Raw genomic sequence first — 27,213 nt, 5'->3', positions numbered from 1 at the left:
AAGTGAAGTCGCTCAGTCGTGCCCGACTCTTAGTGACCCCATGGACTGCAGCCCACCAGGCTCCTCTGTCCATGGGATTTTCCAGGCAAGAGTACCGGAGTGGGGTGCCATTGCCTTCTCTATTGATTACTAACTCCTCACTTTTCCCTCCCCACCAACCCCTGGAAACCAGTGTTTCACCTCTTCTCTTTTTAGGTCTCGCTCTGCAGCATTCAGGATCTTAGCTCCCCGACCACGGTTTATGGAAACTGTGCTCCCTGCATTGGAAGCGTTGGAGTCTTAGCCACTGGATGGCCAGGGAAGTCCCAACCATTTCACTCTTTGATTCTACAAATCTGACTATTTTAGATGTCTCAAGTAAGTGAACCATACAGTATTTGATCTTTCTGTGACTGGCTTTTTCCACTTAGGATAACAGGCTTAAGGTTTACCCCTGTTGCTGTGAACTGCTGGATTTCTTCTTTGCGTGGGCTGAATATATCCCATTGTAAGCACAGGCCACATTTAAGCTGCTTCTACATCTTGGCCATGATCAACAGTGCTGCAAGGAACATGGGTGTGCTAATATCGCTTTCAGATCCCGATTTCAATTCCTTTGACAAATACCCAGAAATAGGATTGCTTGACTACACGATAGCTCTAGTTTTAATTTTTTGAGGACCCTCCATACTGTTTTCCATAGCGGCTGCACTTTGCACTCCAGCATGGTGTGCGAGGCTTCTGATTTCACTGTATCCTCATCAGCATGTTGTCTTGTTGCTGTTGTTTTTGATACCAGCCATCCTGACGGATGTAAGGTGATATTATATTGTGGTTTTGATTTGCATTTCCCTGACGATTAGTGACCCTGAGCAACTTTTCATATACCTATCGGTCACTTGTGTATCTTCTCTGGAGAAATTCAAGCCATTAGCCTATTTAAAAATCGGGCTATTAGCTCTTTTTGTTTATTGAGATGTATGAGTTTTTTACATATTTGGGGGATTAACCCCTTATCAGATACGTGATTTGTGAATATGTGATTTCCCATTGGTAGCCTGCCTTTTTCCTCTATAGATTGTATACTTTGTAGTGCAGAAGTATTTTAGTTTGATGTATTCCCGCTCCTTTAGTTTTGTTTCTGTTGCCTGCACTTTTGGTGTCATATCCACGAGATCATTGCCACGAGTCCTGAAATAAAGCCACGTGTGTGGTTAACTGGTCCTCAACAAAGGCGCCAAAAACACATACAGGGACAGGACAATCTCTTAAACAAATGGTACTGGGAAGACTGATACCCATATGCAAAAAAAATGAAATTGCGCCCTTATCTTACACCATGCACAAAAACCAACTCAAAATGGACTAAAGACTCAAACATAAGACTGAAACGATAAAGTTCCTAGAAGAAAGTACTTCCCAACTTGCTTCCCACGAGCATGACCAGGCTTTGCAGACCTTCCTCCAACAGTAGGTAACAGCAGCTGGCTAGATTTAAAAATATTTGTTGTTGCTGTTGCATTGCTGATTTAATTTTTACTTTTGGGGTAAGTGAAATCAATTTTATATTATGATTGTGATATAAAATTTCCTCTAAATATATATATATTCTTAAAAAAGTTTAAAAAGTGAATAATTAAAGAAAAATATTAATAGTAATACAGGTGGTTGAATATGGTAAGAACCTTCAGGTGAGGTCTCAAGGGACTGGAGACTGATGAACACTGTTGCTACACTGCCTATGTTGTTGTTAGTTGCTCAGTGTGGTCAACTCTTTGTGACCCCCCCTGGACTGTAGCCTGCCAGGCTCCTCTGTCCATAGAATTCTCCAGGCAAGAATACTGGAGTGGGTAGCCATTCCCTTCTCCAGAGGATCTTCCCAACCCAGCAATGGAACCTGGGTGTCCTGCATTAGAGGCAGATTCTTTACCATCTGAGGCACCAGGGAAGTCCCCACACTGCCTACAGCACAGTAGAGGCAGTGGGGGAGGGAGAGATAGGGAGTTTGGGATTAGCAGATACAGACTTATATACAGGCTGGTTAAATAACAAGGTCCTACTGGATAGCATGGGGAACTATATTCAATATCCTGCAATAAACCAGAATGGAAGTGAAGTGAAGTGAAGTGAAGTTGCTCAGTCGTGTCCGACTTGTCGGGTCCAACTCTTCGCAACCCCATGGACTGTAGCCTATCAGGCTCCTCCGTCCATGGGATTTTCCAGGCAGGAGTACTGGAGTGGGTTGCCATTTCCTTCTCCAGAGGATCTGCCCCACCCAGGGATAGAACCTGGGTCTCCTGCATCGTAGGCAGACGCTTTAACCTCTGAGCCCCCAGGGAAGCCCATAAACCATAATGGAAACCATAATGGGAAACTATGGGAAATAACACACATGTGCATCACTGAGTCATTCTGCTGCACAGCAGACATCAACACAACACTGTAAATCAATTATACTTGAATAAGATAAAAAAATCAAGTACTATGGCATGAACATATACACTCACGAACTCATAGGAATGCATGTGTGTGTGTTAATGTAACCTATTCTCTAATAATGGTGAGTTAATATCTGAAGGACCCTCATCAGGAATGAACACTTGAGCAAGTAATAGACTCTAATCACAAGTTCTCACTTCAGAAAAGGCAACTTTGGGGCTTCAGGTATAGCCCCCTCTGACCAACACCATAGCCTCTATCCACTAGTCAAACAGTTGTCAGAAATAATTTTCTTCACTGGTAAAATGCGGATGGCCCTTGCATGAACAGAATGTGCTGAGCCCAGCATTAAACACCCTTCGACATGGTGTCCTGGCTCTTGGATTCTGAATCCTCTGTGTTTGGCTTCTTCCTGAAGATTTTACTGTCACGCCATGGTTAGGATTAGCTGATCCTGCCACTACGATATCACTGCATCTGTCTTGAGAAAACTTTCATGCAAAGTGGTGTCAGACAAGACAGCTGGTATTTCACCGAGTTTATAGAACAACTCGAGAAGCTGTTTAGGGAACTGCTTGATAACAAATGCTTGTGTGTGGGGCAGGATTTGGCTGAGTCTTGTTTTCACTGCGTCTTCTGATGAACAGAAGTTCTTGAACTTCATGTAGTCCGATAAATCAATCTTTTTATACTTGGAACTTTTTGTGTCTTTAGAAGTCCCTCAATACCTTGAGATTATGAGGAATTTTCCTATTTTTATTTTCTAAAATCTTTTATAATTGCCTCTTACATTTAAGTCTTTAATGTACTTGGAAATGATTATATGTGTAGTGTGAGGCAGGAGTTATCCTTTTTGTTTGTTTCCAATACAGACATCCATTTACTGAGGAATCCTGCCTGTCCTCAATCATCTACAAAGCTGCTTTTGTTACTATCAAAGTGTCCAAATATACATGGATCTGTTTTTGGGTTCTCTATTCTGTTGCAATGGTTAGTCTATCCTTGTGCTGACAGCATACTGTCTTAATCACAGAAACTTTATAATAGGTCTAATAGAGCAGCAAGTTACTTCCTAGCTGGTAGGTAGTTTTAGGGACATCTACAGCCCTCTTCTATCTTCATCTATTAGAAACTGCCCAATTTCTACCAAAATAATGTTAAAACAGAGATAGATCAAATTGGTTTAAGTCAGCTCACAACGATATCAATAACAGAGCCCAAATGTTACATAAAAGTCTATGCAGTCTCTAAAAGACTTCACAGGCCTTGTGATAAAAGGCATAAGGTTTCATCGCCTTCCAGGAGGGCAGTGTCCTTGAAGCCAAGTTCAGGGAATCTGGCCAACCAAACCCCCCAAATATCTGCTCTACTTCTTATGCTGCATTAATAGCTGGGGCGGTAACTTCTACGTGGCTCATATAACATAAGCAGTTTCTCCTCTATGGTTAATCCAGGTCAATTCATGATCTCTGGACTGCTCCAAGCAGAGCAGATGCAGGCAGCTGCCCCTGTCCCTTACTCCTCCAGGATTTTATACTTCCTCTTCCAAATCAAGTGTCCCGGGGTTCAGGGAACCCCACGTGTGAGAGGAAGGTGTGACTCTGGAGAGAAATTGGGTGGGCTGGGGAAGAAGCAGAAGAATACATATGGGCTGAGAGATAACACTTTCTGGGTACCAGGTAGAACTTGCCAGTTGGCTAAGATGACTCCAGAGTACGAAATTTCTGCCAGCAGGGCCTGGACAAAGGAATTTTAGGCTCTAGAGATTTGGAAAAGGACAAAGAGAGGAAGATCTGAATTTTCCTCTGAGATCTGGGAGGCAGAAGTGGTTTCTTTGTGCCTGAGAGATTGACCCTGCCCCTCATCCCCATCCCTTTTAAAGGCATCCTTAGGAGAGGGAACAGTCTATTTTTATGAAACATGTGCTTGACTATTTCGGCCTCTTGAATTTGTACTTTCTTGTTGTTGTTGTTCAGTTGCTCAGTTGTGTCCAACTCTTTGTGACCCCATGGACTGCAGCACGCCAGGCCTCCCTGTCCTTCACCATCTCCCTGAGCTTGCTCAAACTCATGTCCATTGAGTCAGTGACGCCATTCAACTGTCTCATCCTCTGTCGTCCCCTTCTCCTGCCCTCAATCTTTCCCAGCATCAGGATCTCTTCCAATGAGTCAGCTCTTTGCATCAGGTGGCCAAGTACTTTCTTAGAGAGGCGATAAGTGGTATGTGAGTGCTGAGTCTTAGAAGGCTCGGGTTTAACTCTCAAAGCCTCCAACACTGTTACTGCAAGTAACTTTACTGGGTCTCCATTTTCTCATCAACACAAAGGGAAAAAGGAAACCTCCTGCTCACAGTTACTGGAGGGACAAAACAAGGTCATGTCTGATAAAGGGCAGATGCTCAATCAGAAGTGATTTTCTGCCCTTTCGTGACATCTCCTGCCAAGAGAAGCGGCACCTGTCCCCGCACTGTCCCCCTTCAAATTTTTCAATAGACTTACTGAAGCAAAATTTATACACCGTAAAACTCACCCATTATAAGTGTACAATTCAATGATTCAAATTCAAATTATAGAGTTGGGCAATCATCACCACATTCTAGTTTTAGAACTTTTCCATCACCTCAAAAATTCCACCAACCTCATCTGCAGTCAATCTCCATTTTCACTGCCCCATGGCCCAGGAAACCACTGACCTGCTTTCTCTAAATTTGCCTTTTCTGCACATTTCATGTAAATGGAATCATATAATATGTGGCCTTTTGCATTTGGCTTCTTTTGCATAGAATGTTTCTGAGAGTCATTCATTTTGCAGCACTGATCAGCATTGCACTGTCGAATAATATTCTACTGAATGCCTACTGAACATTTTCTTTATCTATTCAGCAGATGACAGACATAGAGATTGCTTCCACTTTGGGGCTATTATGAATTAATGCTATGATGAACAACTGCATCAAGTCTCTGTGTGGATAGGAGTGTTCACTTCTCGTGAGTAGACCCCTGAGAGTAGCTGGGTGGTAAATTTTACTTTGGAAGACCTGCCGAAACTGTTTTCCAAAGTAGATTCCCTCATATGTTCCTGGCCACCTGGTGGTTTGAACTGCGTGCTTCCAGTGCAGGGGGTGTGGGTTTGATCCCTGGCTGGGGAACTAAGATCCCACTTGCCGTGTGATTCAGCCACTTACCTAACAGAACGAGGAGCTCATTGCTCCACATCCTCACCAGCTTTTCGTCTTGTGTGCCTTGTTGGTTACAGGCATTTGGGGCACTGTGCTGGCATCTTATGATGGTTTTATTTCATGTTGCCCTAATGACTCAAGATGTTGACCAACTTTTCATGGGCTTAATAAGCATTGTATGTCTCCATGGATGAAATTTCTGTTCAATCTTTTGTCTACTGTTAAACTGGCTGTCTTAAAAAAAAAAACACAAAAAACTATTTACTTATTTATATATGTATTTATTTAATATTTTTTAACATGCTGCATGGCATGAGGAATCTTAGTTCCCTGATCAGGGATTGAACCTGTGTCCCCTGCAGTGGAAGCTTGGAGTCCCAACCACTGGACCACCAAGGAAGCCTTAACTTGGTTGTCTTTATATTTTGAGGTTGCAAGAGCTCTTTATATAGTCGTAACACAAGTCCCTTCTCAGATATGATTTACAAATATTTTCTCCTATCTGTGGCATGTCTTTTCCTTTCCTTCATGGCATCTTTCGAAGCACAGAAATGGATAAGTTTAATGAGGTCTAGTGTATCACTTCTTTTCTTTTGGTGCTGTATCTATGAACTCCTTGCCTAAACCAAGGTCATGAAGATTCTCTTATATGCTTTCTTCCAGAAGTTTTATAGTTTTAGCTTTTATATCTAGGTCTATGATCCATTTTGACTTAAGCTGGAGCTTTTGACTTGATTTTTTAATCATGGCTGTGAGGTCAGGGTCCAATTTAATTAAAAAAAATTTTTTTTGCATATGAATATCCCATGATGCCATCATTTGTTAAAAGACTACACTACCCTTGCCCACTGAATTTCTTGGTATTTGTGCTGAAAATCAACTGAGTATAAACCTGAAGAGTTTACTTACTGACTCAGTTCTCTTCCCCTGATCCATGTGCCTTTCCTTATGCCAGTATCACCATTTCGATTCCTGCGGCTTCATAAGAAGTTTGGAAAACGGGTAGCACAATTTCGTTCTTTCTCTTTCAAAATTGTTTTGGCTATTCTGAGCCCCTTGTACTTCCCCATATACTTTAGGATCAGCTTGTTCATTTCTACAAAAAAGCCTACTACAACTTTGGCAGGGTTTATACTGACTCCGTAGATCAACTCGGGGAGAACTGCCATTTTAACACTATCGAGTCTTCCAATCCATGAGTATGCAATGTCTCTCCATTAATTTAGTTTCTTTAATTTCTCTCAACAATGTTTTGCAGTTACAGTGTATAAACTTGGTATTTCTTTGTATTAAATTTATTCCTAATTACTTCATTCTTTTTGATGTTATTGTAAGTGGAATTATTTTCTTAATTTCATTTTTGGGATTTTTCACTTCTAGTATATAGAAATACAATTGCTTTTTAAAACATTTGTCTTGTAGCCTATAATCTTAATAAGTTCATTTATTAGTTTCTGCAGGATTTTTTTGTGGATCCCTTATGATTTTCTGTGAGAACTTCCCTGGTAGCTCAGACAGTAAAGCGTCTGCCTACAACGTGGGAGACCCGGGTTCATTCCCTGGGTGGGGAAGATCTGGAGAAGGAAATGGGAACCCACTCCCAGTATTCTTGCCTGGAAATCCCATGGATGGAGGAGCCTGGTATGCTACAGTCCATGGGGTCACAAAGAGTTGGACACAACTAAGCGACTTCACTTCACTTATGATTTTCTATAGTAGAATCATGTCATCTGTGAATCAAGGCAGTTTTACTTCTTTCTTCCTTTCATTTGGCCATGCCGCACAGTATGTGGGATCCTAGTTTTCTGATCAGGGATTGAGCCTAAGCATTGGAAGTATGGACTTCCTACCACTGGACCACTAGGGAAATCCCTACTTCTTCCTTTCTAATCTGTATTCCCTGTATTTCTTTTTCTTGCCTGCTTACACCAGCCAGTCTCCTGGAAAACACAGAACAGAGGTGGAGAGCGCAAACATACTTGCTTTGCTCCCGAGCTTCGGGGGAGAAATAGGTCACTGCTCCATTGTTAAGGCAGTTTTTGCTGTTTCCACCCTTCTCCAATCAAACTGCTAGTGATTTTGAGTCAGAGAAACAAATACTAAAGATTAGGGAAGCTAAATAAAAGAAAAATAGGCTTCTTTCGCAACCATAACCTCAAATCAAATGAAATAAAAGCAAAAGGCAGACAGGCTCCATGTGGTTGAGAATATTCAAGGGACTGGAAGCCAGCTGCGCTGTCCAACAACAGGAGCTGGCTGAATAACTTCTAGAACATTCACGCACAATGGAATACTATGAAGCCACTAAAAGCAGGTTCAGGGAGATTTTTTAATAGCATGGGAAATTCTTATAATGCAAAAGAAAAGAGAAAGAGTGACAAAAATAACACATATGGGATGGTCTCAAAGTCATAATGAAAGGCACACAAAAGTAAAGGAAATATGTAAAAACCTTCATGATTGTTGCCTTTGAATTGAAGGATCATGGGTGATTGGTTTTTCTAATTTCTTTACATTTCTTTCACCTGTACAAATCTTTCACAATGGGCATCCTTTAGTCAGAAAAACAGAAGGGGGGGGGGAACTATCCAAGGGGAAGACAAGAGACAGGGAAGTACCGGAATTTCTCAGACTTACCTTACAATATTCATCTATTGGTATCAGGCGCTTGACGGCCACGTCCCGAATGTGGCTTCGTCGGAAGAGAATTTTGCCTGCGGAGGACAAGAGTGCGTACAGTGTTGAGAGGCAGCGGTGACAAGCTCTCAGCAGCTTGGGAGGATGAGGACATGCCTGCCTCTGGTATGCTTGCGTGCGCGTGCGTGCTCAGTCATGCCTGGCTCTTTGGGGCCTCATGGACGGTAACCCGTCAGGCTCCCCTGTCCATGGATTTTCTAGCCAAGAATACTGGAGTAGGTTGCCATTTCCTACTCCAGGGGATCTTCCCAACCTAGGGATTGAACCCTTGTCTCTTGGGTGTCCTGCACTGGGCAGGTAGATTCTTTACCACTGCACTATCTGGGAAGTGGTCCCTAAATTCCTGGCTGCCATCAAAACCCACTGCTGCTCATCCACAGGGTATGGATGACCCCATGCCTGGTTCCCCAAAACCCTGTTCACAGCTCCAGTACAAGGGTCTGACGGAGTGGGACTTAGTGGTTAAGTTCTGGTGAGATAAGGGAGACTGGAAGCAAGGAAGACCTGATGATCAGAGGTCCGCTGTCTAAATATAACATTCTCAGACCGTGTGAGCGGTTCAGTGAACACTCAGATGTGCCCTCAGCCAACAGCTCAGCCTCCTTCCCTCCTCTTCCTTTGTATATTTCCTGCTCTCACCTGACGTTTCCCCGGTGTGCTCTGCTCTCTCGTAGTTCTGCGCCTTTCCCTCTTCCTGGAATACCTTCCCCGTCCAACCTCGCCACTATCCCTGCTGGGAAACTCTTACCCACTTCAAATGGGTTATGAGTTCCTGTGTCTTTCAGAACAGACTTGTGGTTGCCAAGGGGGTGGGGGTGGATTGGGACTTTGGGATTAGCAGAGCAGACTAGTACATGAAGGATGGATAAACAACAAGGTCCTACTGCATAGCACAGGGAACTATAGTCAATATCCTATGATAAACTATAATGGAAACGAATATGAAAAAACATATATATGTAGAACTGAGTCACTCTCTGTATAGTAGAGATTAACACATTTTAAATCAACCACACTTCAATAAAAAAAGAAAAAAAGCGTTCCTGTCTCTCTCTAATTGCACACATCACACTGCCGACCTGCATGCTCTTCTCCCTTCCTACTAGGCATGGGGCTCTGCCCAAGTAGAGATTGCCTGGGTTTTAGTCAATTCTGTGCCCCTGCCACATGGCACTCACTCAGGTCTGATCAATGTATGAAGGTGGACTCTACCTGCAAAGACGACAAATCCCTCCCATCCCTTCCCCAGTGAGTGTGGTAGCAGAGGCTCCATGCCTCCTTCCCCACCCAACACTAACAGAAGGTTCACTCACTACTTGCTTGGTGACACCTGAGTGCTGGGGTGTGATACCAGAGCCTCCAATGTGACACAGAGGCAGAGGATGTGGGTCACGGACAAAGGTAAGTATATAAATGGTGCCACCAAGGGTCTTGGGAAATATCCAAGAGGCTGAAATGTTACAGGTGAGGTTTGTTTCACACACATCAGTGGGTTCCCTCTGATTTGCCACTTCTCACGGGGAGACGGTGGCAAGGCTCATAGACTGAAGATACAGACACTGTGCCCACGCCACACAGACAGGGGGCAGGCAGAGTCATAAATAAGACAGCAAGGAGGGCCAAAGCGGGGGAGACGGGGACAAGCTCCCACGCCATGCCTATGCAGGGCGACCAGGCGGTCTCCAGGGCTCAAAGAGGACAGCATGGGCAGGCCACAGTCCTCCAGACAGCAGAGCGTGGAGACCTACTGAGAACTTCACCTACTTCTCGTCCGAGGAGGTGGGTCATGGAGACAAATTTGGGTCACGAAGCTGGCAGGGCGAGGAGAGATGGCACTGGAGGGACTGCTGTCTGCCTGGGTCACGCTTGGGTGACCAGGGACAAGATGGCAGGAAAGGTCCATGAAGAATTTCATCATAGGACAGGATCAGAAGGGATAACGGAAAACAGCCACTTGACTTTTGAAGATTTGCAGGCTAAGGTGGTCAAGAGATGTGCCCCCAAAGAAGCCATATGCTTAATGCCACATGTAAAATAATCGGACAACTTGCCCTTGGGCAAAAGGGCACAATCAGGAAATTAGGTAGATATGATCGACCTAATAGTCATCCTGTCTTTGTTCATCTCCATCAGTTAAAAAAAAACCCACAAGGAGATGAAACATGTATTCCTTAATAACGAAGATTTCCTTTCTTTATAGTGGTGATGGGCTTAATTCTGATGAATCAGTCAAATTTCTGATATACCACACCTGTTAGGAGGGAGAAAAAAATCTAGAGGAAAACGCATCACAGTTCAAAGTGTTTGTCGTTGAGGGTGCAAGACAAAACCTTCTTGTGTTCTTCTTTACACTTTCCCCAAAGTCCCTACCCTAAACACTGATTATTTCTGGAATCAAAATGTTCATGTCATTTAAAACGAAGAAACGAAATTATGCAGGGAAATGAGAAGGGGTTTTCAACCTGGCCTCCCTAGAGCTGATGGCATTCCCTCCTTTACTCCCGAGGCGCAGGCTCTGCGTGGGCCCCATGTGTGCAGCATGCTGGGGGCCTGCCTTCTCGACACTTGACAGTCGACGTTTCCCAATAGGGGAACAGGGCCCCTGCAGGAGGCTTGCACCCTTGGCCTCCAATCCAGAGAAGGCCGCTGGCCTTCCTGTTTCCATCCCAGCCCTAGTCACTGTGATAATCAAATTACCGCCCTCACGGGTGGGACCACCTGAAGATCAGGATTTCTAGGAGAGGCCTAAGCTTTTCTTTTTTTTTTAAAAAGCGTGCCTGTGAAGAGAAATCCCACAGGGCAAACGCTTCCTGCCTCTAATCCATTTCTCAAAATGGGAGGAGGAGTCCCTATCAAAAACATGTTGCTCTCGGTTTGGTATAATTTCCCCTTCTATAAAATGAGAGGAAGTCGGCAGAGTGGGGTGTACAGGCTGACTGAGAAGGCTGCGACTTACAGCGGGCATGGTGCAAGCCCTGGCCCGCGGGCACAGCACAGGCCACCTCGGAGCCACCACCCCCAGGAGAATCTGCCTGAGGCCTGCCTGTAGGGGCTGGGAGAGGACAGAGAACTCAGGCCTTAGTGGGACCAGTCTCTGGGCTCATGTCAGGGGCCCAGCCCAACACAGGGGGCAGGAAGCCCCAGGGCAGGATTAGCATGTGCCGGGGAGACACACAGAGGCTCTGGGGTGACAAGCAACGCCCCCCAGGCCAATCCCAGGGGGTCCTCTTCCTTCCTGAGCTGCCTTGGAAAATGCATTTACCTGCTGGAGCCTCAGTCTCTTCATCTGCAAAAAGGGAGAACCGCCCCTATGTCTTAGTAATCTTCAAGACGCACGGCACTGGGCTTGGCCCTTGCTAGGTGCTTAAAAAAGGGCAATTACTTGGGAAAAAAAGAAAAGGTTACAGGATACTGCCTGACAGTCCACTAGGAAGGGCACATGTCTTTTCTGCAACTCCCAACTTGGTTTCTTAGGACCTGTCACCGACAGCCTCCCTTATCATTTATCCCCAGCAGAGCTGGACTGCCGCTCAGGCTGGGGGGCAGAACTGCGTGGCCAGCACCCCCTCGGCTGGTGCCTCTGGGCGAAAGGCTGGTGGGGCTGCACCCCCGGCCTGTGCCTGCGTCCACGTGTTTCTGTGTGAGCTGTGGGGAAGGAAGGCAAGTGAGCCTGCACCCAGCCCTCCCAGGCAGGCCAGCCTTGCTGGAATGGAAAGGGTCCTCAGAGGAGAGACGAGCCTTTGGTGGGAACGAGCAAGCTTTTGTTTTCCATAGTGGAGAAAGGCCAAACTGTAATTCTTATTTTTCAAGCCACATCCTCTGCCAAGTTGGCTTTCCTCAGCTCTTGCTGGGATGGAAAATTGCACAGGCCTGTTCTCCCCTCCCCTCCCCCGCCTTTGTGCTAACAAGAAACTTGCTTTTGTTCTGCTGACGCGGCAGTCTTGGCAGAAAACTGACCCCTCGGATTGGGGGACGTTTCTCCCACCCGTCCCTGCCCTTGGCCTTGGCCTTGAGGAAAAGCTAAGAGGTGGGCTGGTAAAGGATGCTCCAGGGGTGCTGGGGCCCAGGGGGACCTCCCCAAGCTGCAAGTGGGTCTCCTGAGCAGGGACAATGGAACAGAGTCCCTGAGAACTGCATCTCCGTGCCCTCGTGGGTGGATAAGAATTACGTAACCACAAAAGCTTTCAGGGGCTGGGGAGAGGGTCGGCTCAAGTTCTTCCCTGTTCTGGGAAGTTTTTCCAGAGCTGGTTTTGCCTTTCATCCAGCAGAGTTCTAACTCACGGCTTTCCTTTCCTGTCTTGAAGAAAAATATACATTCAGAGCCCATTTCAACTTGAATATCCAGATGGATCACTTAAGCAGGATTCCATGATACAAAATACCCAGAAATTCCAAACGAATGTCCCTGGACCCTGTTTCTGCCTTTACTGAGAACCTTCTATGTGCCAGGGAGTGAAGCTTATGAAGCAGGGGTCACTGTTCCATTTTACAGATGAGGAAACTGGGGCTCAGTGGTGGGAGATGTTGTCTGCTTGAGGTCACAGGACTTGGTCCACTGGACTCCAAAGCATGTGCTTTTTGGGCGCTGAGATTTGACTCCTGCAGCTGGCACACTGGGTTATCTCCAATAGAGGAAAAAATTCCAGTGTTCTTTCCCCGTGGAAGAACTAAAAACATTAATTTTTTTAGGTAAACAATGTTCTCAGTAAATGGGGGCCTGGCAAATACATCTACCCTGTCTCTAAACTCACTCAACAATGACAATATTTGAAAGAACACAGTGATACGCTGATAGCACAATCTTGGAATGGGAGAGGGGAAAATGAGCTCCTGGGTGACTCAGAGTCCCCCCATCTTGGTGCTTGGCCCCCTGTCCCCTCAAAATGAAAAAGACTGAAGGGCCAGGAAAGTGAAGTCACTCAGTCATGTCTGACTCTTTGCGACCCCATGGATTGTAGCCTACCAGGCTCTTCCATCCATGGGATTTTCCAGGCAAGAGTACTGGAGTGGGTTGCCATTTCCTTCTCCAGGAGATCTTCCTGACCCAGGGATCGAATCTGGGTCTCCCGCATTGTAGGGAGACGCTTTACCACCTGAGCCACCAGGGAAGTCTAAGGGCCAGTCTAGCTCCAAATATCTGTGATTTAGGGTGATTGTCAATCTGCTGATCATCTGTACAGAAAGGTAGTAGTTAGTGCTTACTTGTTGTTAGCTACACATCAGGCACTTACGTAATCCTCACAACAACTTTATCATTTATGTTCCATTATGATCTCCGATGTGCAAGTGTAGAAATGAAACTGTGTGTGCTTAAGTAACTTATCCAAGAGAACAGAGTGGATGATTAGGGACACTGGGATTTGAGCCTGCAGTGTGTGACTTTCAGGCATAAATTTTAGAGCCTGCCATACCTGTGTCTGAATCCCAGCTCTGCCATTTGTGCAAGAGATCCTAATTTCTCTCAGTCTTCATTTCCTCATCTGTGAAATGGGCATAGTAATGTCTGCCCTGCTGGGTTGTTCTAAGGACTAAACGAGCTAACAAAAGCACTTAGCCCAGTGACTGGCCCGCAGCAGACATCTAATGGTAGCTATTATTATTGGAAGCTGTAACACTGGCTTGGGTAGCCCATTTTTTTGAGTTGAAGCCCTGATGCTATTTCTTTGGTAAAAAAATTTGGGCAGGGGGGATGTACTGAGAGCAGCAACCAGTGATGGCTGCATTAAGCCTGGCCCTTAAAAGGTGCTTGGTGGCTGTGGTAGGCGGGCAGGCAGGCAGAATTTCCTAAATGGCTCCCAAAGATATCTCTTCTTAATCTCAGCACCTGTCAATAGAGTGGGATCTCCCTTAAAGGATCACGTTACATGATATGCCTCAGTTCATTTCAAGAGAAGGAGATTATCCTGGATTAGCCAAGTGGGTACAAGGTAATCCCATGAAGCTTTAAATGCAGACAACTTTCCCCACTGGTGGCAGGCGGGGGAAGTCAGAGAGATTCCAAGCCCAGGAGAGATTCCATGCCCTGTTGCCAGCCTGAAGGTGGATGAGGAATACAGGCAGCGTCTGGAAGCTGAGTTCCCAGCGGACTGCCAGGAAGGAAATAGGCATCTAGGGTCTAGAACTGCACGGAACCAAGTTCTGCCAACAACCTAAATGAGGCTGGGAGGGATTCTTCCCTAAATCCTCCAGGTAACTGGCCAGCCCAGTCAAGACCCTGACTTTGGTCTTTTAAAATGCTCAACAGAGAATCAGGCTAAGCCTGCCTGGATTTCAGACCAGCAGAGCTGTGAGATAATAAATGGGTGTCATTTTAAGCTGCTAAATGGATAGTAATTTGTTATGCACAACAGAAAACAAATATTTTAACAGAAGCTGTTAAAATAGGTGCCATTCACTACACAGACTACATGAGCTTGAAATATTCCTTTAATTTTATTGTTAATTTATTTTAGGAGGCCTTGCCACGTGGCATGTGGAATCTTAGTTCCCCAATCAGGGACTGAACCCGTGCCTCCTGTGGTGGAAGCAGAGAGTCTTAATCGCTGGACAGCCAGGGAAGTTCCTACTCCCAGAGATGGGAGAAACTGAGGATCCGAGAGGCAAAGTGTCTTGCCTAAGGTCACACAGCTAGTAAATGGCATAGCATCTAACTCCAAAACCAAAATTCTTAAGCAATGAGTTCTACAAAGGACCGAGGTCTGGTCACTGGGACAATGGACGGGGCAAAGAGGGGAGCGATCCAAGAGCTGAATGAGAGCCTAGAGGCCCCATCTGAGAACACGCGCCTCACTCACCGGGGAGAAAGGGAATGATCCGCTGTTTGGGGTCCTTCTGTCCTCCTTCCATGGGAAATTTGTCCAACATCTGCATCTAAATGGGAAGAATAATAAAATGAAAGCCTTTATATGATAAAAGCATCTCTGATAGTTTATGTTAACTACGCGATTCAATAGAGAAAAGCTCACTTTGTTCAGTGTTCCAGAAACCCAAACTAGCGGAAGACAAAGTCAACCAGACCTAGGATCTCCATACAAACAATTCTCTAGATCCGCAGCTGGCAGCCTCGTGCAGGCTCAGGGCTGGGAGAGACCAATCTCAGTTTTCCTGCAGGCTCCAGTCACAGGACCTGAAGCGTGAACAACACCCACTAGAGTCCCCAAAATTCCACGGATGGCAGGTCATCCTGTTTCCTAAGAACTGCTGGGTGGTGCTCAAACCGTGGAGACTCAGTTAATCTGGTTAGGTCCACCTGTGAGGTCATGACATACTCCTGCCGCAGGAAGAATTGCCCTGCCTGGCTCAGCTTCGTTCCTAGCTCTGAGTCAGGCACGTGGGGTGCAGCAATGAGGCGACTCAGAGTCTAGGGAGAGACTGAAAAGTAAACTGATCATTGACGGGTGGTGTAGGAAGCACCTTGAGAGGTAGTACAGGCTGCTGTGGGCACAGAGGAAGAAGAGGGATGGAACACCCCAAACAAAAACCTTTCATGTCTTCTGATAACAGCAAATGCATCTCTGATATTTTAAGGAATCAATGTGAAGTATCTGATCAGATATACAAAATCATCAGGATCTGTTATTTGTGATCTGGGAAAGTGACGTATCTTGCACCTCATCCTTAGTTGACCATAGGTACCCACTGCTAGCGTTGCTTTACAGATTAAAGCTGGGATGTGGTGGTCATTAATGCTGTCACCAGATTTCTGGTTCTTCCTTTCAGCACGTGGTAGATTCCTACCTCCCCACCCCCCTGAAATAAGATGCGGCAATTTCAAGGTGAGCAGAAAGGACACGGCTCACTTCTGGGTAGAAGAGCTAGGAGTGGTACTTTACTCATCACTCTCCAGTTCTGCCTGCCATGTGACCAGCATGCTCCAGAGTGTGGCTTTTCTGTCAGCAAGGGACCTAGAGCGAGGGCCCAGAGCCCCCAACAACCACTATGGACAATCTTTATTCCCCAAGCGAGAAGTAAACCCTGTGCACAGTGAGGCTGTCTGTCATAGCATCGTACCTTTTTAAAAAAATTGGATGCAACTGCTTTATGATGTGCTAGTTTCTGTTGTACAATGGCGTGAATCAGCTCTAAGTATACCTGTAGCCCTTCCCACCCCTCTAGGTTCAGGAGCAGCGAGTCGCGCTCCCTGTGCTGTGCAGCCGCTTCTCGCCAACTTCACGCGCGGGAGTGTGTATACGTCAGCACCGTCCCGCCCTCTCCCCCCACCCGCATGTCCACCTGTCTCTGCTCTGTCTCATAGCAGAGTATCTTAAGCCAGTCTCAGTATGCAGGCCCAAATTCAAGGAGAAGAAAACGGAGTCCTGAGCCTCCCACAGAGGTGGCCGGAGGTGAGAAACCTGTCCATCATTTTACCTTAAGGAGAAAGTCACCCTGGATCTTAAGATGCATTCCTCTGGATGAGGAAAAAAGGGAACTTTCGTGCACTGCTGGTGGGAATGTAAATTGGTGTGGCCACTATGGAAAACGGTCTGGAGGTTCCGCAAGAAACTAAAAATAGAACTACCATATGACCTAGCAATTCCACTCCTGGGCCTATATCTGAAAAGAATGGAAAAGTTAATTTGAAAAGATACATGTGCCCCAACATTCACAGCAGCACTATTTACAATAACGAAGACAAGGAACAACCCAAGGGCCCGTCAAGAGATGACTGGATTAGGATGGCGTGGGGTGTGTGTGTAGGCATATACACATATAACACACACATATACAGTGGAATAGTATTTAGCCGTAAAGAACGAAATTCTGCCATCTGCAGCAACATGGATGCACCTAGAGAATATTACACTTAGTGAAATAAGTCAGAGAAAGACAAACATTATATATTAACAATATCACCTATATGTGGAATCTAAAAAATAATACAAATAAATGTATATGCAAAACAGAATCAGACTCAGAGACACAGAAAGCAAACTTGTAGTTACCAAGCGAGAAAGGCAAGGAGGGAGGGGCTAACTAGGGGCGCAGATTAACAGATATCCACTACTATATATAACACAGATAAGCAACAAGAATACACAGTACATACAGCACAGAGAATTACAGCCATTATCTTGTAAACCTATAGTGAAGTATAATCTACAAAAATACTGAAGCACTATGTTGACCACCTAAAAGTAACATAGCCCTGTGAATCATCTATGTGGTGGTGGTTTAGGCGCTCAGCCGTGTCCGACTCTGTGACCCCATGGGCTGTAGCCCGCCAGGCTCCTCTGCCCATGGGATTCTCCAGGCAGGAAAACTGGAGTGGGTTGCCATTTCTTCCTCCAGGGGATCTTCCCAATCCAGGGATCGAACCCGCGTCTCCTGCACTGCAGGCAGATTCTTTACCAACAGAGCTACTAGGGAAGTTGGTGAATCAACTATACTGTGATTTAAAAAAAGATGTGTGCCTCTGATAGCACAAAATCAGCTTTGAATATCCTGGGAAAAATAAGCACAGCTATGGTGCGGGGGAGGGAGGAGAGGCCTGAAGTGGGAAAGCAGAAAAACATCTATACATGCCAAGCCCAGTTAGATTCTTCCGACACATCCTCTCACAAAATTTGCAGAATACTCCTTCAAGAGACGGATGTTAAGTTATCATCTATGGAACTAAAGTCCAGAGTGAAGAAATTGGCCATGGGCCTGCAGCCAGCAAGGGGCAGGGACACAGACAGGGACACACACACGGCTTTTCTGCCATTGTATCACCTGCCTCTGAGATGCTACAGCAGTTAATTAAAAAGGATTGCTCCCCATATTCAGGAAACAGGGTCATTTAGGAGCACCTTGCCTCCTTAGTACTGTTTAGTGTGACACCCCTGGGTAGGGGGTGGTCACCCTCAACTTAGCTGGCAACCCTGAAGGGCTGCCCATGAGGCTGTGGTTTTATTTGTGATTGCCAACTGGCCCCTACTCTGTGCTATGCTGTGCAGTGATGGGGAACTGTGGCTTACCAGCATCTGGAAAAGACTTGCTGGAAAGGCAGGCTTCCCTTTTTAATCCAAGAGCTTTTCAATGCTGACACATAGTAGGCATGCAATAAAAATTGGCTAAGCCAATGAATGCACGTAAATGAAATAGGGGCAGCTTATTTGCGAAGATATTTGCGAAGCATCCCTGATTAATAATATTCACTTTACTAATGCATGAGTGTGTGCACTAGGTCACTTCAGTCGTGTCCGACTCTTTGTGACCCTGTGGACTGCAGCCCACCAGGCTCCTCTGTCCCTGGGATTCTCCAGGCAGGAAAACTGGAGTGGGTTGCCATGCCCTTCTCTAAAGGATCTTTCTGACCCAGGGATGAAACCTGAATTTCCTGCGATTCCTGCATTGTAGGAGGATTTTTTACCACTGAGCCACTGCATTACTAATAACAAATAATAATTAGTAATGGCTTTAAAAAAGGCAGAGGAACCAGAGATCAAATTGCCAGTATCTGCTGGATCATCGAAAAAGCAAGAGAGTTCCAGAAAAACATCTATTTCTGCTTTATTGACTATGCCAAAGCCTTTGACTGTGTGGATCACAAGAAACTGTGGAAAATTCTGAAAGAGATGGGAATACCAGACCACCTGACCTCTCTCTTGTGAAACCTATACGCAGGTCAGGAAGTACAGTTAGAACTGGACATGGAACAACAGACTGGTTCCAAATAGGAAAAGGAGTACGTCAAGGCTGGATATTGTCACCCTGCTTATTTAACTTCTATGCAGAGTACATCATGAGAAACACTGGGCTAGAAGAAGCACAAGCTGGAATCAAGATTGCTGGGAGAAATATCAATAACCTCAGATATGCAGATGACACCACCTTTATGGCAGAAAGTGAAGAGGAACTAAAAAGCCTCTTGATGAAACTGAAAGAGGAGAGTGAAAAAGTTGGCTTAAAGCTCAACATTCAGAAAACGAAGATCATGGCATCTGGTCCCATCACTTCATGGGAAATAGATGGGGAAACAGTGGAAACAGTGTCAGACTTTGTTTTTGGAGGCTCCAAAATCACTGCAGATGGTGACTGCAGCCATGAAATTAAAAGACACTTACTCCTTGGAAGGAAAGTTATGACCAATCTAGATAGCATATTCAAAAGCAAAAACATTACTTTGCCAACAAAGGTCCGTCTAGTCAAGGCTATGGTTTTTCCAGTAGTCATATATGGATGTGAGAGTTGGACTGTGAAGAAGGCTGAGCGCCAAAGAATTGATGCGTTTGAACTGTGGTGTTGGAGAAGACTCTTGAGAGTCCCTTGGACTGCAAGGAGATCCAACCAGTCCATCCTAGAGGAGATCAGTCCTGGGTTTTCATTGGAAGGACTGATGCTAAAGCTGAAACTCCAATACTTTGGCCACTTCATGTGAAGAGTTGACTCACTGGAAAAGACTCTGATGCTGGGAGGGATTGGGGGCAGGAGGAGAAGGGGACGACAGAGGATGAGATGGATGGATGGCATCACCGACTCGATGGACATGAATCTGAGTGAACTCTGGGAGTTAGTGATGGACAGGGAGGCCTGGCGTGCTGTGATTCATGGGGTTGCAAACTGAGCGACTGAACTGAACTGAACTGAATGACTATGAACGTTGGTTTGAGAGTTTACAGCTAACAAGCCTTCTCAGACACCTGGGTTCATCTGTCCTTCAGAATAATTCTATGAAACCAGTGCACAACCCCCAAGTCACAGATGGAGAAGCTACAGAGCAGAAGGACACAGTGAACTGCTTGAGGTCACATAGCTAAGCGGAGGTGTGGCCAGTTCAGATATCTTAACCTAAATCCTCTTCTTTCCCCCTAAGACCACTCTCTTAGGCAGCTTCAGAGTGTCACATGAACATGAAAAATCAGCCTGAGAGCAGGCTAAGTTTCATATTCCATGCACAGGTGGAGTATGCTTTCTTTTTAAAGCAGAGTGATTAATCAAGCTCAGCTGCAGAGTCTTTTTGGCAGTGTATAAGTTTTGTCTTTATGCTATCCTTTTTTTCCTGGAAGAGGGCGTGGCAGCTCACTCCAGTATCCTGCCCTGGAGAATCCTGTGTACAGAGGAGCCTGGTGGGCTATAGACCATAGGGTCGCACAGAGTCAGACACGGCTGAAGCGACTTAGCATGTACGCATCTTCTTTTCTTCTTCTCAGTTTTACTGGTGAAGACAATGTTGGAATACAGGGGAACATTTTCTTAGAAGGTATGCCCTGGTAATCCATCAACCATACCCTGCCTGTGTGCACTGCGCTTCTGTCTGAGTGTGCACGCAGGCTCAGCGGCCCAGCCCACTGCCGCGTTGCCCTGTGGTCTTCACCGCTTGGTCAGGAAGTTATTCATCCTCTGTCCTGACTTGCTTTTACCCACATAAGTGGAGCTCAAAGAGCTGAAGTGTCTCCCTAAGTGGTATTAATTTGAAGCAGGTATTATTAATTTGAAGCAGTAGTCTCGGGTTTAATGTTGCAAAGTCTAACCACAGACATTATCCCTGAGGACCAGACAGCCCCAGGGTTTAATCCCGATGTCTCTTCATGCCAGCTGTGTCCCTAGCCAGAGACCTAGCCCAGTGAGTCGGAGTCACCATTTGCAGACCAACAGATGCAGCCTGCTGGGCAGGGGGGTTTTGTAAATGAATGCTGCGTGTGAGCTGGACATGGTGGCACACCAGGTGCCCAACAAGGAAGGTCCCCTCCCTGCATTCTGCCCACAATGAATGCTATTCTGAGAATCATCTGGGAATAATTATCAGTATTTTATAAGACTGTATTTTGTGGTTAAGCATACACAACATGAAATTGATCGTTCCAACCATTTTAAGTATACAATTAAGTGGCATTAAGTACATTGTTGTACAACCATTGCCACCCTCCATCTTCAGAGCCTCTTCATCATTCCACATTGAAGCTCTATGTCCCTTAAACACGACCTCCCCATTCCTCTCCTCCAGCCCTTGACAACCACCGCTCCACTTTTTATCTCTATACATCTGACTATTCTAGGGACCGCATGTATCTGTCCTTTGTGTCTGGCTTATTTCACTTAGAATACTATCTTCAAGTTTCATCTATATTGTAGTATGCATTGCAATTTCCTTCCTTCTTAGGTCTGAATAAAATTCCACCATGAGGCTGTGTCTTAAGGTTGGCCAGACTCCTCCCACTATCTAGGTCCCCACAGTGGCCAGAGCTGGGCTTCCTAGGAGAATTTTCTATGATGATAGCAATGTTCTGCATCTGTGGTGTCCCTTACAGTAGTCGTCGGCCCTGGACTGCTATTCAGCACTTGAAAGGGAGCTCCTGTATTGGAGGTGGAACCTTAACTGGATGGAGGAACTGAACTTTTAATTTTATTCAATTTTAATTAACTTTAAGTAGCCTCACATGACTATTGGCTACCATATTGGAGAGCACAGGGCTGGACTATAATACTCATTCTCCTCTTTTAGTCATATCTAGTTTTATTTCATTTTCTTTATTATCCCATCAGTGGTAACTGCAATCTGTACGATGGCTATTCACCAGGAGAGGCGAGCAAAGCCTGGGAACTATTTGGCTCTAGGTCTCAGTGTGTTGGGGTTCACAGGCCACAAGCTGCTTCTAGCCAGGGAGCTGTCACATTTGGCCCCACAGGCTTTGAAGCAGACACAGGCAGCATCCCAGACCCTCTGTGGGGACCCCAGGCTGCCTGCAGCAGCAGGACCAGAGGCATGCCAGGCAAGTCCGACTGCAGACGGTGTCCTTGGAGACTGGACGTCCACGCCCTGCCCCTCAGAGAATGAAAGGAAGCGGTGCTGAGAGTGAGGAGGACTGGAAACCCCGGAGGAAAGTGAGTCAGTCTCGGGGGTGGGAAGGGAGAGGGAGCCACGTCAGGCAGCCACATCACAAGGGAACGGGAGAACACTCCATCAGCAGTTTTCAGGACGCAGCTTGTGGTGGAGGGAGAGGAGACGGGCTGTCCAAGGAAAACATCGTGGAGGCTGGCGTGGAGGTCCACACGTGGTTTGTGTTAGCAGCAGACTGGACTTGGAGGGGTGCACTCCCGCACTGGGACAAAGGCCCTGAGTCCCAGGAGAGCCAGGGCAGGCAGTGTGCAAGGGCCCAGGTGACCGTCACAGGCAGCTGCAGGCTGGTGGGGAGCCATGTGGTTCTCGGGGCAGGACACGCTAAGACCAAAAGCAAATCAGCTCCCAGGCTTTGCCTGCCTCTCCTTGCAAACAGCTGTCTCACTGCAGTTACCATTGATGGTGCGTTGTTGGCTGCCTCTGGGGATTCTGTCCCCTCGACGAGCTTGCTTTGCTCAGTGTCAGCGTGTCCTGGTCTCCACTGGAGCCCGCTGTCTGTCCTGTCTGTCCATGGCCCCACTTCTCTCCTTCGTACAGCCCCTTCTCAGTCAGGGCAGCATGTTCTCAGCCTGACCCCCTTAGTGGGCGGCCCTCTGGCCCACCCCCTTCCCCGTCACCTCCTCTCTGGTACATGGAAGGCCCTTGGGATATATATGTGCAGAGAATGAATGAATAATGGGTGAACAAACGAATGAAGAGCTGGTTAACTGGTTTGGTCAGCCACTGTCTAGAAATGGAGAAATTATTTTCCAGGTGGTGGCAACAGGCCCTGCTTTGGGCCTTAGATGCAATCAACCTATACAACCTTCCCTCTTTCTGTTTTCCAAATAAAGAACTGCAGTTGGCCCTCCATACCCTCAGGTCCCCTACTTGCAGACTCAACCAATGGCAGATCAAAAATATTTGAGGGAAAAAAACTTTCAGAAAGTTCCAGAAAAGCAAAACTTGATTCTACTTCAGTTGGCAACTATTTACATAGCATTTACACTGTCTTAGGTATAAGTAACCTAGAGATGGTTTAAAGCTATATAGGAGAATGTGTGTAGCTTACATGCAAATACACTATTTAATGGGCTTCCCAGGTGGCACTAGTGGTAAAAACCCACCAGCTAATGCAGGAGACGCAGGTTTGATTTCTGGCTCAGGAAGATCCCCTGGAGCAGGAAATGACAACTCACTAGAGTGAGTATTCTTGCTTGGAAAATCTCATAGACAGAGGAGCCTGGTGGGCTACAGTCCATGGGGGTCACAGACTCAGACACGACTTAGTGACTGAGAACGCAGGCACACTATTTAATACCAGGGACCTGGGCATCCTTGGATTTTGGGGTCCGTTGGTGGGTGAGAGGGAGCGGTCCTGGAATCAATTCTCCCACAGATGCTGTGAGAAGAAAGGTAACTCTAACATGCCCTCAGCTCTACACCATTAATATGGCAATCGTTTTCAGACACAAGGGAACAAATATGCTGGTGTGTATAACACCCCAATTTCAGAAGATAATGTCTGGGGAAAGAAAGTGTGTCCGAGGAGCCTGCAAAGACAGTATCTGGGTAAAGATGCTTGGTGGAATCCCAGGCCAAGTGTTGGCTATGGGCTGGCCGGGAAGTCTCCCCAGCTGGGCAAGGCCTGCCTGCGGAGAGAGAGCTTCAGCTGTGCCCCTCCTACACCTGCTCTCAGAAAAGACGGGAAGAAACACTCCCTCCCCATGGCTTCCGTGGTGGAGCCTGGGGGCTTCCGGCACTTCCCAGAGCTCATGAAGTGTGTCGGGGCTGTTCTATCTCTACAGAAAGTGGAAACGAACGATGCTTGCCATGCAACACGGGACAGCCTCTCCTGTCTGCGGGTCTCAGTTCCCTTCTCTGGGGAGAAACAAAAGGCTCAGACCAAGATGCGGCAGCCTGCCTTCAGCTCTGTGACGCGCTATGTTTGGGAAATAGACCCCACTGAAAGCACCCGTGCCCAGAAGCCGTCCCCAGAGTGCCGAGGGCTCCTGCTTACAGGGCACAAGCGGTCGGTGCTTCTCTCGCCAGCCCCCTGCCTGGCAGGCTGACCGGCTGGCTTGTGCACCACGGGAATTCTGCGAGATGCCAAGCTAACAGTCCTGCTCTCTCACGCTTCTGCATCTTTGCACACGTGGTGTCCTCTGTGTGGAATGACCTCCCCCACCCTGTCAGTGGGGCAACTCCTTACTCATAGTCAAGACTCTGCTCAGCTGCCACCTCCTCCAGGAAGCAAGCCCTGCCTGAGTTCCCTGGCTGGGACAGAGGACGCAGGGACAGGCAGTATCTGGAGTCTGGCTCAGCAAACCTCCATGAGGGAACCCTTGGTTCCAGGGACAACACGACCCTTGGCCTTGAGGATGCAATGAACTCCAGGGAAAACTCAGAAGGCAAAGGTCACAAGGCACAGGGTAGAAGAGATCCATCACACACTCAGGGTCTGTCTGTGAGGGGCCGTGTCCTGCTCAGAGCAGCCCTCTGCAGGACAGATGCTACCTGAATCTCACAAGGAGGTGTCAAGTGGGCCTTCAAAGAGCAGCTCTCTTCAAAGGGCAGAACTCCATGAGGAGACAGACTCGAAGGCAATCCTGGGCCTCCAGGAGGTGCAGAGGCAGTGGTTAGGAGCACAGGCTTCAGACTCAGCCACCCCCAGGGCTGAATCCCACCCACGCTACCTTCTAGGCACATGATTCTTGCCTCTCTGAGCTTCCCTTCCCCCATCTGACTTCATGCCGGTAAGTGAGGACTTAATGTGCGCATGTGTGCCCTCAGTCGCTTCAGTCATGTCTGACTCTTCGCGACCCCATGGACTGCAGCCCACCAGGCTCCTCTGTCCATGGGATTCTCTAGGCAAGAATACTGGAGTGCGTTGCCATGCCCTTCTCCAGGGGATCTTTCTGACTCAGGGTCCAACATGTATCTCCTGCGCTCCAAGCAGATTCTTTACCACTGAGCCACTGGGGAGGCCCAAGGACTATATGAAATGATGCAAAAATCAGGCAGCTGGAATGTTTTAGGAAACAGCCACCAATACTGTGTTATTACATTGCTCAGTTCGTTCAGTTCAATCGCTTAGTCGTGTCCGACTCCTTGCAACCTCATGAACTGCAGCACGCCACGCCTCCCTGTCCATCACCAATTCCTGGAGTCCACCCAAACCCATGTCCATTGAGTTGGTGATGCCATCCAACCATCTCATCCTCTATCGTCCTCTTCTCCTCCTGCCCTCAATCTTTCCCAGCATCAGGGTCTTTTCCAATGAGTCAGCTCTTAGCATCAGGTGGCCAAAGTATTGAAGCTTCAGCTTCAACATCAGCCCTTCCAATGAACACCTAGGACTGATCTCCTTTAGGATAGACTGGTTGGATCTCCTTGCAGTCCAAGGGACTCTCAAGAGTCTTCTCCAACACTACAGTTCAAAAATTACATTGCTCAAAAAAAATTACATTGCTCAACCAACCATACTTCCTCAAGGCTCTGCCCTCGGCTCTTCGGGCTCTCCTGTCCCCGCCCAATGCCCTGCTTGGAGGCCAGCTCTCTGTTACACTCTGCGAGATCCTCCAGAGTGGCTCAGATGAGGGCAGAAAGGGAGGTTCAGAGAGGCTGAGGGGCCTGCCCAAAGCCACACAGCGGGTCAGACAGAGCACTGGAACAGCAAGGCCTTTCCGCTCCAAGCCCAGGGCTCTCCCACTGATGCCCTCACGAGTCACATGGCCAGATGTCAAGCAGCAGCAGCAGCGGGCATGACTGTCCCCAGACAGTGACAGAGGGCCCCTTCTTGCTGGGAACTGTGAGTCTCTTTTCCCACACAGGAGCCTGAGTCATGCTCCGGCCTTCCACCCCAGAGGCCTCCGTGCAGGCCTGTTCCTTTGCCCGGGTGTCCTGCCCCCACCAGAGGGGGCATTTTCTGTTGCATCACGCACAGGTTATCTCCTCTTCTCTGGCGGCAAGTCTCTGACTTCTTCTGGGGCATCTTCTACTCCTCTGCCAGTCAGCACGCATGGATGTGGTGGGATTCCTCCACTTCCTGGGCTGTTCTTGGCCAGACACCCAGGATGAACCCCTAAGACTTGTGCTGAAACAGCTGGGGTGTTCTGTTTTTCCCTGACGTCACTGAGCTAAGCTGGGAGCTACGGCCACCACCATACAGTCAACACCCAGAGCAGGCCAAGAACCAGAGGACAGCAAGTCCTCACTGCCACTGTGGCCCCTAGATCCAGGCAGAACCGAAGCCAAGCGCCCTCAGTCTTCTCAGCTCCATTTAGCTGATCAATGTTCTTTTTGAGTAATCCATACAGACTAGGCTTCTGTCCTCCATAACTAAAACACTTCTGACTAAAACAAGGTCTCATGGCCAGGAAGTGGCAGCATTTGGATCGAAGCCTAGGATCTTAACCACTCTATTAAACTGGCATCATCTCCTGCTCTAATCTTCATGCCAGTTCCTAGCAGCAACCCACGCCCATCAATAATCCCAACAGCTGACATTTGCTGGGGGCTTGACAGCCCAGAAACTGCTCTCGCACACATCATCACTCTTCTACAAAAAGGAATTGAGATATACTTCACATACCATAAAATTCACCCTTTTAAAGTGTACAATTCAGTGGTTTTTTAGTATATTTACAAGGTTGTGCAACAATTACCATTATCTAATTCCAGAACAATTTCATCACCCCTGAAAGACACCCAGTACCCATTAGCAGGCTCTCCTCCTCTCTCCCTCCCCCCTGGCTCCTGGCAACCACTAATCTGCTTTCTATCTCTATGGATTTGCCTCTTCCGGACACACGTCATCACTTTTAACTCCAGAGGAGCCTTGTGAAGTAGTGATTCACGAGGGGCGCACAGGGCAGCAGAGTGGATGAGACTGGACACTGGTGTTGCTGCCCAGCTTCAAATCCAAGCTCTCATGCTCACCGGCTGTGTGACCTTGGGCAGATGCCTGAACCTTTCTGAGCCTGGGTTTCTTCATCTGCATGGTCTGATGAGCTTGACCTGAGGATTAAACAAGTCATTTCATCTCGAGGCTGAGTGGGCAACATCCCAGCAATGCCAGCTGTTTCTACTATTGCCACCCCCATGCTACTGATGAAGAAGTC

At 47.1% G+C, this 27,213-nt stretch overlaps 1 protein-coding gene across 1 annotated transcript in view; it reads right to left on the bottom strand.

Moving 5' to 3' along the window:
- Window positions 1-27,213, bottom strand: part of SH3PXD2B (SH3 and PX domains 2B) — a 120,249-nt gene that overhangs the window by 54,353 nt on the left and 38,683 nt on the right. Inside the window, exons 3-4 of the mRNA XM_040262750.1 lie at window positions 15,087-15,162; window positions 8,233-8,309 (exon numbers count right to left, since the gene is read on the bottom strand). Of these exons, the coding sequence (XP_040118684.1) occupies window positions 8,233-8,309; window positions 15,087-15,162 (153 nt within the window). The remainder of the gene's footprint in view (window positions 1-8,232; window positions 8,310-15,086; window positions 15,163-27,213) is intronic.

The sequence above is a fragment of the Oryx dammah genome, unplaced genomic scaffold (genome assembly GCF_014754425.2).
Source record: "Oryx dammah isolate SB20612 unplaced genomic scaffold, SCBI_Odam_1.1 HiC_scaffold_20, whole genome shotgun sequence".
Classification (NCBI taxonomy): domain Eukaryota; kingdom Metazoa; phylum Chordata; class Mammalia; order Artiodactyla; family Bovidae; genus Oryx; species Oryx dammah.
The sequence above is the reverse complement of the archived record's forward strand: the minus strand, read 5'-3'. Positions and strand labels throughout refer to the sequence as shown.